The sequence below is a fragment of the Gastrolobium bilobum genome, unplaced genomic scaffold, assembly GCF_033153095.1.
Source record: "Gastrolobium bilobum isolate Gb01-03AN ecotype WA unplaced genomic scaffold, APGP_CSIRO_Gbil_v1 utg682, whole genome shotgun sequence".
Classification (NCBI taxonomy): domain Eukaryota; kingdom Viridiplantae; phylum Streptophyta; class Magnoliopsida; order Fabales; family Fabaceae; genus Gastrolobium; species Gastrolobium bilobum.
In genome coordinates this window covers 370,172-386,004 of record NW_026898450.1, presented here as the reverse complement: position 1 = coordinate 386,004, position 15,833 = coordinate 370,172, and the positions used below count along the sequence as shown (strand labels likewise).

The following is a 15,833-nucleotide window of genomic DNA, read 5'->3' as shown; positions in this document are numbered from 1 at the left end:
ACATTTTGAGCGTTTAATTTTCTTTGAGAGTTTCTTGGAGATACATGTATGAAGGAGATCTTTCTTGAAGGGATTCAAGAGGAAACGGATTTTGCATACGTCCTTCTGGAACAGTAGCATCGTGTGTTAGTTTCTCTTGGTTGTAGCAATTTGAATTTGAAGAAGAGATTGGTCTATTATCTTCTACTCTTTACTATTTCTGGTATTTTTGAATGAAAAACATGTTTACTGTTATTTCAGAATTCAGTTTTGCTTTATCTTTCAACATGCATTGCTAATTTCATTTTCTAGAATTCTGATGAAGCTGACAAGTACCCATTAATCGATTCAAACTGTTGTGCATGTTCTTGAGGTTTGATCAATGAAATTTGAGTTTATGCATTTCATTAATTCAAGATTTCAAGATTAGGAATAATCTAGGAAAGAATTTGACTATAAGTCATCAATGAACTGATTCAGGATTAAGGGATTAATTTGAATCATTTTAGAACAAAATTTGGGAAAGTTTAGTTAAGTTCTACAAAAGTCAAATTCCATCAAGATAGGTGCTATAGCAGTTAAAACGCAGACATGCGACTTTCAAGGAAAAGTCATTGAATTCAGAATTCTAGATTTTTTAATCATCATTTTTACTCATTTAAACGTGTTCTTATTATTCTTAGTATAGTTTGCATTTTAGAATTTATAATTTAAAAAAACCATCAAATTTACCTTCAAGAAAAAAAAAAAAAAAGAACAAACGAAAGAAACTAAATTTCCCGTTCCCATACTTGAATTCTTTCTAAATTCTATACTTTTTTAAAAAATCAAACCAACACTACACACACAATACATAAGTGTGGTCCACAAAAAGGTGAGAAGACAAAAAAAATCAAGATGGGACCCACTCATGTATTGTGAATGTAACATGAGAAAATTTTCTTATATAAAATGATAAAACTATTTCCCAAATATAAAATTATTCAAGTATTTTCGTTCTGAAATCAACTTTAGCAATTGGAATTGGTTAAAGTTTTTTCTTTTTTATAAATCATAAGTATCTTTTACTATAAATAATCTTGTCTGAGTCGGGAATATTTACATTATGATGGAGCTAGCTCACCCAAAGAGAACTTTTTGCATTCACAAATATTTAAACCCAAAATCTTACTTCAGCAGAATTAATATACTACTTCAACTAACTCTATTTTGGTTGAATTGGTTAAAGTTAAACTCTAGTATCCCATGCAGGTTTCTGCACTCGGATAAGGCTACAGCATAGGAAAGTCATAAACAAACACTACAGCCACTTGCAAATTATTATTATTGTTGGAAAGAGCATGAGGAATATTCGGTTAGTTCCTTTACATTTGCCTGCTCGAAAATGGTTCATTCACACTTAGCTCTCGCTTTCACTACCTTGTCCTTCAATATATACACACGAAGAACCCACAAATGCATTTTTTTTTTTGGGAAAGTAGCTTGTGATGCTTTATTTGAAGTTTCTTAATGTGTGGTTTTCATTTCTCGTGATGACAATAGATCCGTACTTATCCTACATTACTTGGTACACTATAGTTATCGTAGCACCAAAAAATCTACTTTGTTATAAGTAGACTAAATAGTCTGAATTTATTTTGTATGATGAACTTTACATAAGATTTTTTTTTTTGGAAATTGTTCCAAGAATATCTCTTAGCCGAAAGTCAAGGACTAATTTCCTCGAGGCGGAGAGATCACGCAATTATAGATACAGCCTCTCTCAACAAAGCCGACTAATCCCCTCGAGGCGGAGAGATCACGCAATTATAGATACAGCCTCTCTCAACAAAGCCTTTTCTATACACACGGTCAGAGATAGTGGGTACATAAGATTTGAATTCTACCCATACAAGGTTACTCACGCATCAACTCACATTTAGACAATACTTATCATTCATTACACTTAGTTATTTTAATCTGACAAATCATACAATTTTGAGACTTTCATTGAAGTAGATATGAAGGTTTTTCTACTATTGCACAAATAAAATAAAATAAAAGCTACATTGACCTACGACTTTAGGTATTAATTAGCATATCATATTGCTTCTTAGCAAATAATGGAAGATTATGTATGGCAAACCTATTGTACTACAATGGTAACCATACACTGGCAGGAAACCTAATTGGTAGAGTGAGGATCCAGAAGTGATTAATTTAAACATTGCAACAGTGACAGATGAATGATCATTCAGAAACAACTAATTATGAGAACACAAGTAAAAACACATAGTAAATGAGATTTCATTACAATGTTAGTGTTGATAATAGTGCCATTCTTGAAATCAGACAAGTTAAACAAACACAGGAAATAAAAAAAAAAAAAAAAAACTGAACCACTTCACAAACTTGTCCTTGCAAATTGCAACTTCAGACCCAAACAAACTTACAATTGCAATGCCACATATGTCAGAACTCAGAATCAATTTACAACCCTGCACAATGATGCTTCTTTCACCGCCAGGCTTCTATCCTCTCTGATCTTGAATCTATGCGGCTCAGATTGCTAATAACCTTTTTCTCAACAGCCACTGTTCCATGGATTACAGGTAGCTGGCCTCTAGTTTTTTTGGGCCACTTTTTAATACTTGAATTGCTTGATTGGCCAGTCTTACACTTCCCCATGTTTCCTTTGGGTGGAAACTCACAATACAAATCCTCATCACAAACCACATTCTCAGAAGAGCTTATCACACTGCCAGATTCTCCTTCAGTTGAATTTTTGTTTTGTAAGGATTCAAGGCAACATTCTAATACAGTTTTCTCAGAAACAAAGGATTCACCAGCCTCTTCATTTTCTGAAGCAGCATGTTGCTGGCAGGACTTCAAAAGGATATGGTCACCATTCTCACCAGAAGGCTCTAAATAAAATCCAGGAGACGATTCTACCACGGAATCCTTTCTTTCCCGCAATGTCCTTAATATAAGTATCTTCAAGAAGTTCATCACTTGAACTGCATACATCAATGCAGTCAAAGGGTCTGCCATCTGCAATTAGAAACACTAAATTCTGTAACTGAACCTACCATCAGATAGATAAACTATATCACATTGGCATCTTTACTACTCCTATGAACAAAAACAACACAGTCAGGACTTCACTAGAGGTAAAAGTATTGTCACAATAACCATGTAATTTGTCATGACACAAAATGAAGCACAAAAGCCTTTACAGCTTTACCCATATACATGAACAATTTCAAACAAATAATGCAGAAAATACTTCCTTATAGAACAAAACTTCAATTGGATTTCCAAGATGTCCAAAAGCATGATATTAAATTGGAAAATGCAATATAATAGGACTGATATAGTATGTGTATATATTTTCCTCCCCGCAATTCCTTGAGAATTAAAAACTTATTGGAACTAACCTGAGTCATGTTTGGTGCAAAAACCATGGCAATGTTGCGTGCATTCATCTTATTGACATGTTCCTGTTGGACAACATCAGCCATCAGATTGATAGCCCAGTTCAAGAGGGAAGCTTCAGTGTGAGGTAGCTGCCTTGCCAGTTCAGCACAATCCTCTTCAGTCTGGCATCGCATTACCTGCTCTGGCGATAAAGAATCCAGAATACCTGTAGGCAGTTCCCTAAACCAAGCCTTGAAAAGTACAAGAATATAAAGTCAAATTATCATATATATAATGTAAAATGAGTATATAGTACACCTCTCCACACACCAAAACAAAACACAAACAAAATAGAAAGTAAGCAGCAGCCGCAAATAGTGTTTCCTAGCATGTACCATGTATCGTAAATTGTTATACCTTAATTAGTCCTGCCAAAGAATGTACATCAATGCCTTCCGGAACCAGTCCCCTATTTAATGCATCCCTAACATATTCCTCTTGTCTATTGTCTGCATTAATTCTGAAAATCCCCTCTGCCTGCATGGATAGATTCAACTGTTTAACAAAGCAGGGACATATAAGTAGTAAGGGTTATGTTTATCTCATTTTACATGAGATAAACAATTTTTCTACACACACAAGAAGGGGTAGGTCCCACCACTCTTTTTTTCTCTCTCCTCTTACGTATGGGTCCCACTTGTAATTTTATTTCTATAACATGAGGTAATCACTCTCCTACAACATAAGAAAAATATTTCCCAACTAGTAATTTGTAAAATGAAGTAATGACTAAGTCATTTGAATAAATTCAAGTTGTGTTCAGTTATTAAATTCAACGCCATGACAAATGGTGATAAGGAGAAGAGAAGCTAAAAAATCTAGAAGATCAACCTGCAACCCTCCTTGAGCATATAAGTGCCTTTGCATTAGTAACAGAATTGTTGGCACACTATTCCCTCTTTTGTCATACGATAACTGCATGGATTCTGTTGAAACTCCAAAAACAGTTGCACTACATGTGAAAATCAAAACAAAAGAATACACAAAAAATCACACATCAGATAACTAAACAAGAAGTGGCCATCATGATAAAGACAGGTAACATATTTATTCATGATAAATACTACCAACTACAAATATTGTACAAGGTTGACAGAGTTTTTAAAATTTTCAAAGAAAACTATTTATACATTCTCACCTAACATTTGCAAGTATTATAACCCGGCAGAAGTCATCGAAATCCTTTTGATATATCCATGAATTATTAATATGAAATCAATGACCAGCAAGTTGATGTTTTGTCAACCAAATATGATCCTTTTACCCTTCCATTTTCCCAAAAAAAGGGAGCAATTTACAGATTTCAAAAGGTTGAACATATCCCAGGCGCCAATGCAGCACAAAAAATTGAAAAGAAATAAGGGCCTTGTATGAAGAATTGACAAAAACAGGAAATCTACAAAAGACTTTTTATGTGACTGAAAAGTCATTATTCAATAGGCTCATAATGGGCTTACAAAATTGTTTAACTAGCCAACTTCAAGCGGTTTGCTATAAACAAAACAATTCATAGAGGGGACATAGCAGCATTTGTTAAACCTCAACTAAGTAACAAGGCCAAGAAGGCAAATTTTTTTAGAAAAGTCAACTAATCTCTGCTCTAATGAGGATTGAGGAACCTTATAACATTTAAACCTCAGCACACAACCAATTAGAGAGCAGAATCTAAATCCACCCACTACTCAGACAAGAAGATGCACCTCTTGTCAGTGATATCCAAATTCCAAAAGGAGAAAATCACCATGCAACCCCATTATGCAAATGGCCTGATGAGGGCCTACATATTATATTGCAAAAGTAACAGAACGAGGAAGATGAAATTAACTGTTGTTTGTTTGAAATTCCATGATCTATCCCACCCAATAATTAATCCAAGGAGTGGTATCTAATATGTAAATATTAATAAATAAACTTCCACATAGTCACATCCATAACCAAGTTAATCTCAATGAACAAATGATTAAATTGCTACTTAGTAATTATACACACAAACCTGTGGTCAGAAAATTAGTAATATTATGGCATATAATATGAATGATGAAATATATATATATATATATATATATATATATATATATATATATATATATATAAGTAAACAATGTGATGAGTTGGCAACAAGTAAATTACAAAAGAAGAAGATAAACAACAACAATGTGGGTACCTAGCACTTGGAGGCCTTCTGGGGACTTCAGGTTCAAACTCAACGGGCAAACCCAAGAAACCATTGAACCTATCAAAGGTTACATGCGCAACATGGCGCACGTTAGTGGGCCAACCGATCTCCATGGTGCAAAGCTCCCTCATGTCACTGTTGCAAGCAATCAATGATTTCCTGAAAAGGGTCACAAGAATGGCCAAGAGGGATAGCTCTTGCTGTGTCCTTTCCCTGTCCGTGATATCCACTGTGTCACAGTCAGTGGCCGTAGAAAAACCATCCACCACCGCTAAAGAAGAAGAAGAAGGAGAAGAAGAGGGTGGTTCTTGGTCGGTGCTGAGAATGAGAATGCCATCGGAGGAAGAAGGAGTGGTTGGTGATGATGATGAAGAAAAATGGGATGTTGATGTTGTTGGAGAGTGGCGCACCTCGGTCATGGTTGCCAATGAAGAAAAGAAAAAGGCTTCTTTTTTTTTTCTTGGAATATAAAAAACTTTTCTGGTTTAAGAAGAAGAAAAAAAGAAAAAAAGATTTGATTTTTGTTCAGCAAGTGGTCATTTTTTTTGTTTTTTCACAGTGTGTGTGTGTGTGAGAGAGAGAGAGAGAGAGAGAGAGAATTGGATCCAAGAAAAGGGTCCCCAACAATGTGGAACGTGAGAAACATTAACTGCATTTGTTTATGTATTGTTGCGTGTTTTGGAGCATTTGAACAAGCGTGTATATGTGAACAACAAGAACAAGAAGATAGTACAGAAAAGACAGGTATGGAGAAAAAGAAATGAAGTCAAGACGGTGAGATTTTAGTTTTACAGCACATTAGTAATTTCTACGAGTGCAGTAGTTAAGAACAATTATACTGTTAGGTAGAGCTTCTGTCATTTATTCAACTCTTATACTCTTTATTCTTTGTGAGAGAGATGGAGGTTATTCTTGTATAGGTACCGGAATTTAGGAGTGGATAACTCAAAAAAAAAAGTTTTATATTAAATTTTTATTATTGATTTACTTCTAAATAAATGGCTCAAAACAATTGCATATAATAAGAGCAATAATCAAGCTTGAAAATATAATTTGTACTTATATAAAATGATCCTAATAAAATATATATATATATAATGTTATTTTAATTAAATTTCGTTCAATAATAAAAAAAAAAGTAGTCATATTTCTCTCGTTTAATATAATAGAAAATTTTTTTAACTAAAACAAGAAACATGGGGTCCATGGGTTTTAAGAAGAAAAAAGAAAAGATGCTAACACATATTTTGTTTAACGTCTATGTGACATGAGATTAATTCCCATAAAAAATTATTGAGTCTCTTAGGGGCAGTTTGGTACAAGATTTTTTTTGGCATTCTTGAAAAACTGAAAGTAGTAATTTTATTTATTCATGTTTGGTATGAGATTTTTAAAAAATTTCTGGGAATCAGATTTTTCCGAAATTTTATTCTGTGTAAATTTTTTTGAAAATACCATCCAAGAATACCATGGGGTGGTATTCTAGGATTTCTATAACAAGGAAAATTTTAATACAACCAAATATAGTATCAAGAAAATTAACCCAATATTCTCGGAAATATGTTAGTCTACCAAATAACTTTTTGATAATATTCTCGGAAAACTCATTTTCTGATCATATTTCTGAAAATTGTGATTCCCGGATAAAAAAAATTTATCCCCTACCAAACGCCCTCTTAATGACATTTTCTTCAATATTCAAATGTTTTTTCTCCATATTTTGTTGTCTCGAGTTCGAATCTGAGTAGTGTTAAAATTTAGATCAGAGAATTTTGTTATTTTTATGATCCTCTTGACTCAACCAAATTAATCAAATAATGAATGAATCGGTAAAAAATATTTAAAACAAATAAATAAATAATTTTTTGTGATACATAAATAAATTATTTAAATTCAGATAAACCCACTCTGTTATTCATAATGGAAAATTTGGAACAGTGATCAAATTGTCATGTGTTTTAAAAAAATTTGCCTAAATATCATGTAAACAATACTTTTTACCATACTGTCACGCGTTCAAGTTCGCTATCAATCATAACGAACTTGGTTAGGCCACGTGGCACATTCTCATCAGCGTACCAAGTTCGCTACCATTCATAGCAAACTTAGTTCAGTCAGCTTATTTCTTGCAAAGTGTGCATGTGTCACGAAATTATAGGCAATGAAGTTTGCTACGACTGGAAGCGAACTTGGTCCGCTAATGAAAACGTGTCATGAAATTATAGGCGACGAGGTTCACTATAACTGGTAGCGAATTTGGTAATCGGAACGTGCCACATGACCTAACCAAGTTCGTTATGACTGATAATGAACTTGAACGCATAATAGTCTGGTAAAAAGTACTATTTATGTGGCATTTCAGGAAAAAAATTTAGGAAAGTGTAAAATCCTTACTTGCTGAACTCTCTAAGTTTGGCTCTCGCACTGGGGGGTGAAGTAATGCCACTATCACTATGTGTCCTATGGAAGTGATTAAGACCTTATTTGCCCTAATCTTGGACATTAAATAAAATTTTAGAGTAAATATTTTTTTTGGTCCCTAACAAAAAACAGTTCCCACTTTAGTCTCTTACAAAAAAAATTAGTCTCGAGGTCCCTAACAAATTCAAAGTAAACCTATTTAGTTGAAATCGTGGTCCCTCATAAATTCAAAAAAAAACTCATATTAGTCCCTCAAAAGAACTAAAATGGGTCCACTTTGAATTTCATAGGGACCAACTGACTAATTTTTTTTTTTGTAAAGGACTAAAGTAGGTATCGTATTTTTTGTTAGGAGCCCAAAAGAATATTTACTCAAAATTTTATTAAGGATTTACATTTTGCTTACTATTCTGGTTTGTACAGCTAGGATAGATATGTGCTGTATAATATTTATTAATTTACACTTGTCTTTTTTCTTTTCTGTTTGTTCTTTTAAAAAAAAAATTATGACACTTCCTACGTATGTTATTTTTGTATTTTCAACCATTGAATTTTTTATATTGAGATTCATAAAATAATGATATGAAAGTTAGAATCTCATTAACTGACAGAAGAATAATATATCATAGATACCACATCGTTATCTTTTTTTGAAAAAAATTTGTACAGGCTCCCTTTTTTTTTTACCTTGTCAAAGCATTAAGTGGACTTTGTTATATTTTAATTTGTTTAATTTTTTTATTGAATAATTGTATTTGTAATTGTATAAATAGATTTTCACACGTTTCTTATATCGTATTCATGAATCATGAGAAACTAAATTACAATTTAACTTATTTAAATTGTTGTATGGATTGATATTTGCACAATCTCGTTATATGATTCAGTAAAAATCATTTTTCATTTTTCGGAGATAAACAACAATTTTTTACTATTTTTTAATAATTTCTCAATCTTGAATACAAATTTGTTTCTTTAAAACCTAATGGGGAACAAAATTATATTTACGAAAAAATAGATTTATTGGAGGGAAGAAATCTATACAATAATTGCTGGTGGAGTTAGCCTGTCAATGAATTGACATTTAAATATAATAATTTAAGGATTTATTCAAGGATTGCCAGCCAAAAGTGTAAATACATAATGTAGTCATAATATGATAACTTTCAGTTTTTATCTTTTTTCTTTTCTGCAATATTCTGATTTCGCTATTATATGGATTTTCATAAAATAAAATAAAAATTAAACACGATTTTAAATTAATAAGTGTTAGAGAGATATAATATAAAATTATTGATGTAGCCTTATCCAAAAACTGAAGTTGCTAGGTGAGATGGTTGTTTATGTGCCCCCACTTTCTAGTGGAACTAAGACAACACAAGGTAGAATAAAAAAAAATGAGTCTATACAATAACCATGCTTCAAGCCCAGAGGACTTTTGTACGAGGGGTGTGTTAGAGAAATATAATATAAAATCATTGAAAATTCATCTCTCCAAAAAACTCAATAGCCCTTTGAGATTGAAACATGGATATTGCACAAGCCTATTTTTTTTTTTAGAATTCTTATTCGCACAGTAATATAATTAACTTTTTCTTTTATACTGACCCTAATTACCTTTTGAGGTGAGTCGATCCCCACAAGCTTCAACTTTCTTTGTCCTTCTTCAAAGATGTATTTGGTAGGAATCGAACTTAGGTTCTCTCACACCTACTTAGCCTGCGTTACCAGCTGATCTGTATCCATTGGTCACCCTCCTTTTTCAATGCGCCAATCCAAGGGACAGTGACTATTTTGCCACTGTTTATCATAAAATTTACCAGAATGCCACGCGCAGTAGAAATTCCCAAACTGCCACGCAGGCTAATTCGCTACACAGTGTAGCGAATTAGGCCTGCTAATGTGTCACCTCCTCACTGGTCCACGTATTTCGCTACACAGTGTAGCGAAATACGTGGTCAAATGGTCAGCCTGGTCAGTTCCATTTGGACACGTGTCACATCCCTGTTGGACACATAATTCGCTACCATGTGTAGCGAATTATGTATCAGAAGGGTTAGATCATGTCAACTCAAAGTCAGGCCACGTGTCACTTCCCCACATAATTCGATGTACTACATAGCGAATTATGTGGCTATTTTTGGTATGACTCATAGCGAAATATGTAATATTTGCCAAGTGTCATCTCCCCACTAATTCGCTAGGGGGCATAGCGAATTATGATCATTAATTTGCTACCCCCCATAGCGAATTACGAGCTATAAATAAGTCCATTTCGGGTGTGAACCACCACTACGAAAATTTTCCTTTTATGTTAAGGTTTACTACTTTTGTGTTGTTGTTGAATCTTAGTTTTTTTCTATTTTTGTAGGATGAGTGAGGGTAGGAATGATTAATAGCAACTGTTTATTATAATGGGAGAAAATACTTTGGTCCAAACGGGCAAGTGTTTGAAGGTGATGCAAAAATGTTTCGCATGAGCCCAAGATGCAATCTTCACGAGCTGAAGAAGTTGAGATTACAACGTGGTCAAACTCTTGCTCGGTTGACCGCTAGATGTGCCTCGGGTAACCCCGTGCAATGGGTTGGTTTGGAAATTGTCGACGATGAAGATGTAACGTTAGTAGTAGATGCAAGCACTTCTGAACATGGCGAGTCAAGATTTATTGAATTGTATGCAAAAGTCAACTACGGTGGACAATCCAGCAGTCAACCAAGCAATCCATGCACTGACATCATCGACATAAACATGGTGCCAGTGGTTAATCTGGAAGTTGAGGTCGCGTCCCCAACGCTTGCACCACCAACTCAAGAAATTTTTTATGAAGCGGTTCCAGCCAACGACATGCACGATCCATCTTGGCGTACGGATAGTTCCGAGGAAGAGCGTGATGAAGGTCTTGTTCCAGATAGCAAGTCATCGGATACGGATGTCGATGGTGACTTTGATTATTGTCCGTCTACTGCAGTTGAAAAACCAATTCCATCGCCAGGCATTGTCGGAATGCAAGATCCTCCTGTTGTAGGTACGTAAGGATTAATGCTTTATAATAAAATATCTAATATCAAAATATAACGACATTAATATTGGGGTTTTGGATATGTTATTATGCAGAAAATGATAATGTACCATTTTGGTCTGGAGTTAGCCATTTCAAGAATGTTAATTGGGAATATCCAGATCAAGAATTGGATGATATGAATGGAGCACAAATACCTAACTGGCAGATCGGAGACGAGCTATATAAAGACCAATTGCTTGACACTAAGCAAGATGTACAGATGGCAATTAAACAATATTGTATGGCAAATCATCGCACAACAGTCGTTCTGAAAAGTAATACGAAAAGGTTGATTATGGTTTGTCAAAATCATAATGCGGGTTGTCCAATGAGGATGAGAGCATACCAAAAAAAAAGGTGGCAGCGAATCAGTGATAGGCATATGGAACAACGAACACACATGTGTTAGTCAGTCTCTTACCCAATATCACAAGCAGTTGGACTCAAATCTCATTTATTCATTGATCTTAGGTGCGTACAGTTATTGCTATTAAATTTATAAAAACTTTGTCTCTTGTTGACTAATACAGTGTTGTTTGACCACATAAACAGAAATGATAAGAGAGGAGCCCAGTGTCAAAATTGGCCTTATCCAAGAAAGGACCGCTACTAGCCTTGGATTCCATATATCGTATAGGAAGGCATGGAAGGCAAAGCAAAAGGCTATTGTGGAAGTATTTGGTGACTGGGACGAGTCGTATACGTTCTTACCTAGGTGGCTGGATTACATGTTGCGTTTTTCTCCCGGATCCGCATATAAGCTGAATTTACGTGACCATTCCATTGATGGTTGCCTAGACCAAGCTCACAAGGTTTTAAGAAGGGTGTTTTGGACATTTAAACAGTGTTGTGAAGCATTCAATTATTGCAAGCCAATAATCCTGATCGATGGAACCCATCTATATGGCAAATATCGTGGGACCCTAATGATTGCTACAGCAGTTGATGGCAACAATTACATTCTTCCAATTGCATTCGCTATCGTGTCTGCGGAGAATACTGACAACTGGTCGTGGTTCTTAGCACTTTCGAATACATGTTACACAAAAACACGGAATCTATCTGATTTCTGATCGGCATGCGGGAATCTTATCTGCAGTCAACAATGCTGATCTAGGATGGTCTCCACCACAGGCATATCATGTGTATTGCCTTCGCCACGTGGCCAGTAATTTCAATCACAAGTTCAAGTATGTCATGTTGAAGAAGCAGTTGAAGAAGTTAGGTATGTTTTCAATAAGAGTGCACAACCACCCATTTCAGAACGTCTCCTGTCAGTCACTTTGCACAATTCCTTATCTAAGACGGCGAGAACTGCAGAGCCCTAACTATAGGTTCCACACCGCTGGAAATTATCCAAATATGTTAAATATCTCGCAGGAACGAAGCTGGAAGCAGTGTCCACAAACAGTGTCCCCCCGAGTATGCACAAAATTAGTGCGCGAGTATATCTCATACAGTCAACCTCAGTGTTTGTGTGGCCTGCATAATCCCGAAACTTCTGCCGTAGGAAGTGGAGACCCAACAAACCTCCAGACAAATCCCTACCAGCCTGTGGATTAACGCCTAAGTAGTCATTGACCAACTGCGTAAATGAATGTCGTCAGTGGCGCCCGGACACAACCTCACCATCAGTGGGCAATCCTAGTAGATGATGCACATCCTCCAAGGTAATGGTGACCTCGCCCATCCTCATATGAAATGTCCGTGTCTCTGGGCGCCATCGCTCAACAAGTGCAGACACAAGCGCAAGGTCTATCTGAAATCATAAAAAATGTGGTCAATCAGCAATAAAAATATTATTATCACACTGCCATATTCCAAAGTCAGGATATAGTGATACAATAAAAAATTATTAACCTCATGGTTGCGCAGGCGCGCAATATGGTAGAAGCCAGCCTGCCTCAGCCATGGCTCAATCTCTTCAGGAATGGCACGGTGATCATGTGTCGCAGCATGTCGCACATTAATCACACGATCCGGGACATTCGGATCCTCACAGGTGTTCCACACATGTGTGGATATATGTTTCTCCTGTAAAGTTAGGAGAGTCTTGTCTGAAGGCCCAGGGTCAATCACGTTGCGTGGAGACCCAGGACGAGGTGCCTCATCATGCTCCATATCTAAATAAATTAATACAAAACAATTAAATTAATATTCATCAACAAATAATTCATAAATATTTAGCTAAATAAATTAAATTAATAAAAGCACAATTCAATAGGTTTTTCTCCATTTAAGTTTCTGCTTTAACTAAATTAAAAATTATTGCTAACCTATCGTGTCTAAGATCAACAGTAACTAACAATGAAATAAGTATTAAAGCATAAATAATAAATTAAACCTACGATTTTATGCGTTGATAGATTCACATAACTTCCAACCTAAGGTTTCAAAATTTTAAGAATTAAACAATATTTCTAAATTATTAACGTTTATAAATTAATTAAAAAAATTAATTATGTAGACCTAACCATTCATTTATGCGTAAAATAAATTAACACATTTATTAACCTAATGGCTCAAATACCAACATTAAATAATATTAACACATTTTACTAGCCTAAGGTTTTAAAACCCTAAACCCTAAATCTAAATTTATAAATTATTAACGTTTATATATTAATTAAAAAATTTAATTATGTAGACCTAATCATTCATTCATGCGTAAAATAAATTCACACATTTATTAACCTAACGTTTCAAATACCAACATTAAATAATATTCACAAAATATTACAGCATAAATAAAAAATTATTTATATTAGCCTAAGCATTATAGCGTGGAATTAATTAACTCATTTTACTAGCCTAAGGTATCAAAAACCAAACTAAATAACATTACACATGTATTAAAGCTTAAATAATAAATTAAATAAATTATACCTAATCATTTATGCATGATTTAAAATTATCACATTTACTAGCCTAAGGTTGGAAATATCAACATTAAATAATATACCACATTCACTAACCTAAAGTTTCAAGTATCAAACCCCCAAGGGTAGCTCAGTTGGCAGCTGAGCTCCCAAGGGATTGCTTGGTGCAGGGATCAAACCCTGCCTCAAGCAGTTTCTTGGAAAATCTTTGGGTGCCAGAGGATAAGCCAACAAATCTTCGGTTGGGGGATTAGTCTCGTCCTTTCTCCGGTTGCGAAGCTTAGTGCACCCACTGTTACAATGAGGGGCTAGCCCAAACGGGCCGTACCCCGAGGGCATGGTGCCCGGAGAAGGTTGAATGGGGATACCTCCGGGCAATGTACCAAAAAAAAAAAAAAAAAAGTTTCAAGTATCAACACTAAATACTATAACATATTTACTAACCTAAAGTTTCAAGCCTAAACACTAAATAATATAACATATTTACTAATCTATTGTTTTAAGTATAAATATAAGATAATATAACACATTTATAAAAACATAATTAATGAAACAAACATATTATAAAAGCAATAAAAAAAATACTAACCTTGTAGAGAGAGAAAACACTTAGAGAGAGGGAGAGGATGAGAGAAAATGGTGGGAGAGGGGTGGGGACCGTGGGGTATAAATAGGAAAAAACTTGCACATAATTCTTTACCCAGGGTAGCAAATTTTTGCCAAGCTGCCACGTGTCTGACATGCGCAGTGCAGCAGGTGACCGTTGTCACGTATTTCGCTACACAGTGTAGCGAAATATGGGTGGCTTGACACGTGTCCAAAAGGTGACTGACCAGGCTGACCTTTTGACCACGTATTTCGCTACACTGTGTAGCGAAATACATGAACTAGTGGGGAGGTGACACATTAGCAGGCCTAATTCGCTACACTGTGTAGTGAATTAGCCTGCGTGGCAGTTTGAGAATTTTTACTATGCACGTGGCATTCTGCTAAATTTTATTATGAACAGTGGCAAAATGGTCACTGTTCTCCAATCCAACAGCCCCTCAGGTAGTCTATATCATCTCTCAAACTTTATTCTTTGCTCAAATTTTTCACTAAAACAGGGATTTCTTGTAAGAGCAGGTGTTAAGCCACACAGCTTCAATGATGCTATGTCCGATCCCCACTAGAGGGAGGCCATGCAGAAAGAGACTACAGCGTTGGAAGGCAATCACACTTGGTATGTCACATAACTTCCTAGTGGAAAGCGAGCAATTTCGTGTCGGTGGGTATTTCAGATAAAATATTGCTATGAGAACAATCATTTTACCTAAAAACTCAAGCTTTCAAATGATGGACCTTCAATGGTTCTATATCATATCTCATTAACAATAAGACATATAATTTACTTAATAACAAAATATATATGTTATAACATATATTAATAATATGGGTAATGTTTTTCTCCTTTTACATGACATAAGCAATTTTTCTACACAAACACAAAAGTGGGCCCATCAATTCTTTTACTTTTCTTTTATTTTAAAAATAGTAGACCACACAATTGATTGTCTCTATGACATATCCAAGAATTTTCCTACAACATAATATTTGTTTTTCCCTAATAATATTGCTCTTACTCAAACTTTCAAGTTTGCAGTGAAACTATTCAATCCGGGGTAGTGGATTCAATCTTTGTTATATAGTTTGAGATGGAGTGATTCGATATAAACAAATCAAGTCTCCCCAATATTTGGCCTAAGTTGCTTGTTTAGGTGTTTTGCCGTGTTCTCTACTAAAAGACCAAATTTACATGTTTTCCAAAATAAATAATTCATATATTACGTTTTAGATAAAATTTGTCAAAATATTATATTT

The 15,833-nt window shown here is 34.8% G+C and overlaps 1 protein-coding gene across 1 annotated transcript; it reads right to left on the bottom strand.

The window, feature by feature from the left end:
- Positions 1 to 2,475: 2,475 nt before the first annotated feature.
- On the bottom strand, positions 2,476 to 6,030 carry LOC133316370 (rho GTPase-activating protein 1-like). Its single transcript, XM_061518113.1, has 5 exons — positions 5,600 to 6,030; positions 4,267 to 4,387; positions 3,793 to 3,912; positions 3,396 to 3,626; positions 2,476 to 3,009 (listed from the first exon to the last, which is right to left on the bottom strand). The coding sequence occupies exons 1-5, from the start codon at positions 6,028 to 6,030 to the stop codon at positions 2,476 to 2,478; spliced, it is 1,437 nt and encodes a 478-aa protein (XP_061374097.1).
- Positions 6,031 to 15,833: the final 9,803 nt, after the last annotated feature.

Excerpts from the sequence above, each read along its gene's own strand:
- LOC133316370 (XM_061518113.1), bottom strand. The coding sequence starts at position 6,030 with ATGACCGAGGTGCGCCACTCTCCAACAACATCAACATCCCATTTTTCT. Across the intron at positions 3,913-4,266 it reads ATGCTCAAGGAGGGTTGCAG|GCAGAGGGGATTTTCAGAAT; the intron begins GTTGATCTTCTA and ends CTATCCATGCAG. Across the intron at positions 3,627-3,792 it reads CTTTGGCAGGACTAATTAAG|GCTTGGTTTAGGGAACTGCC; the intron begins GTATAACAATTT and ends GTACTTTTCAAG.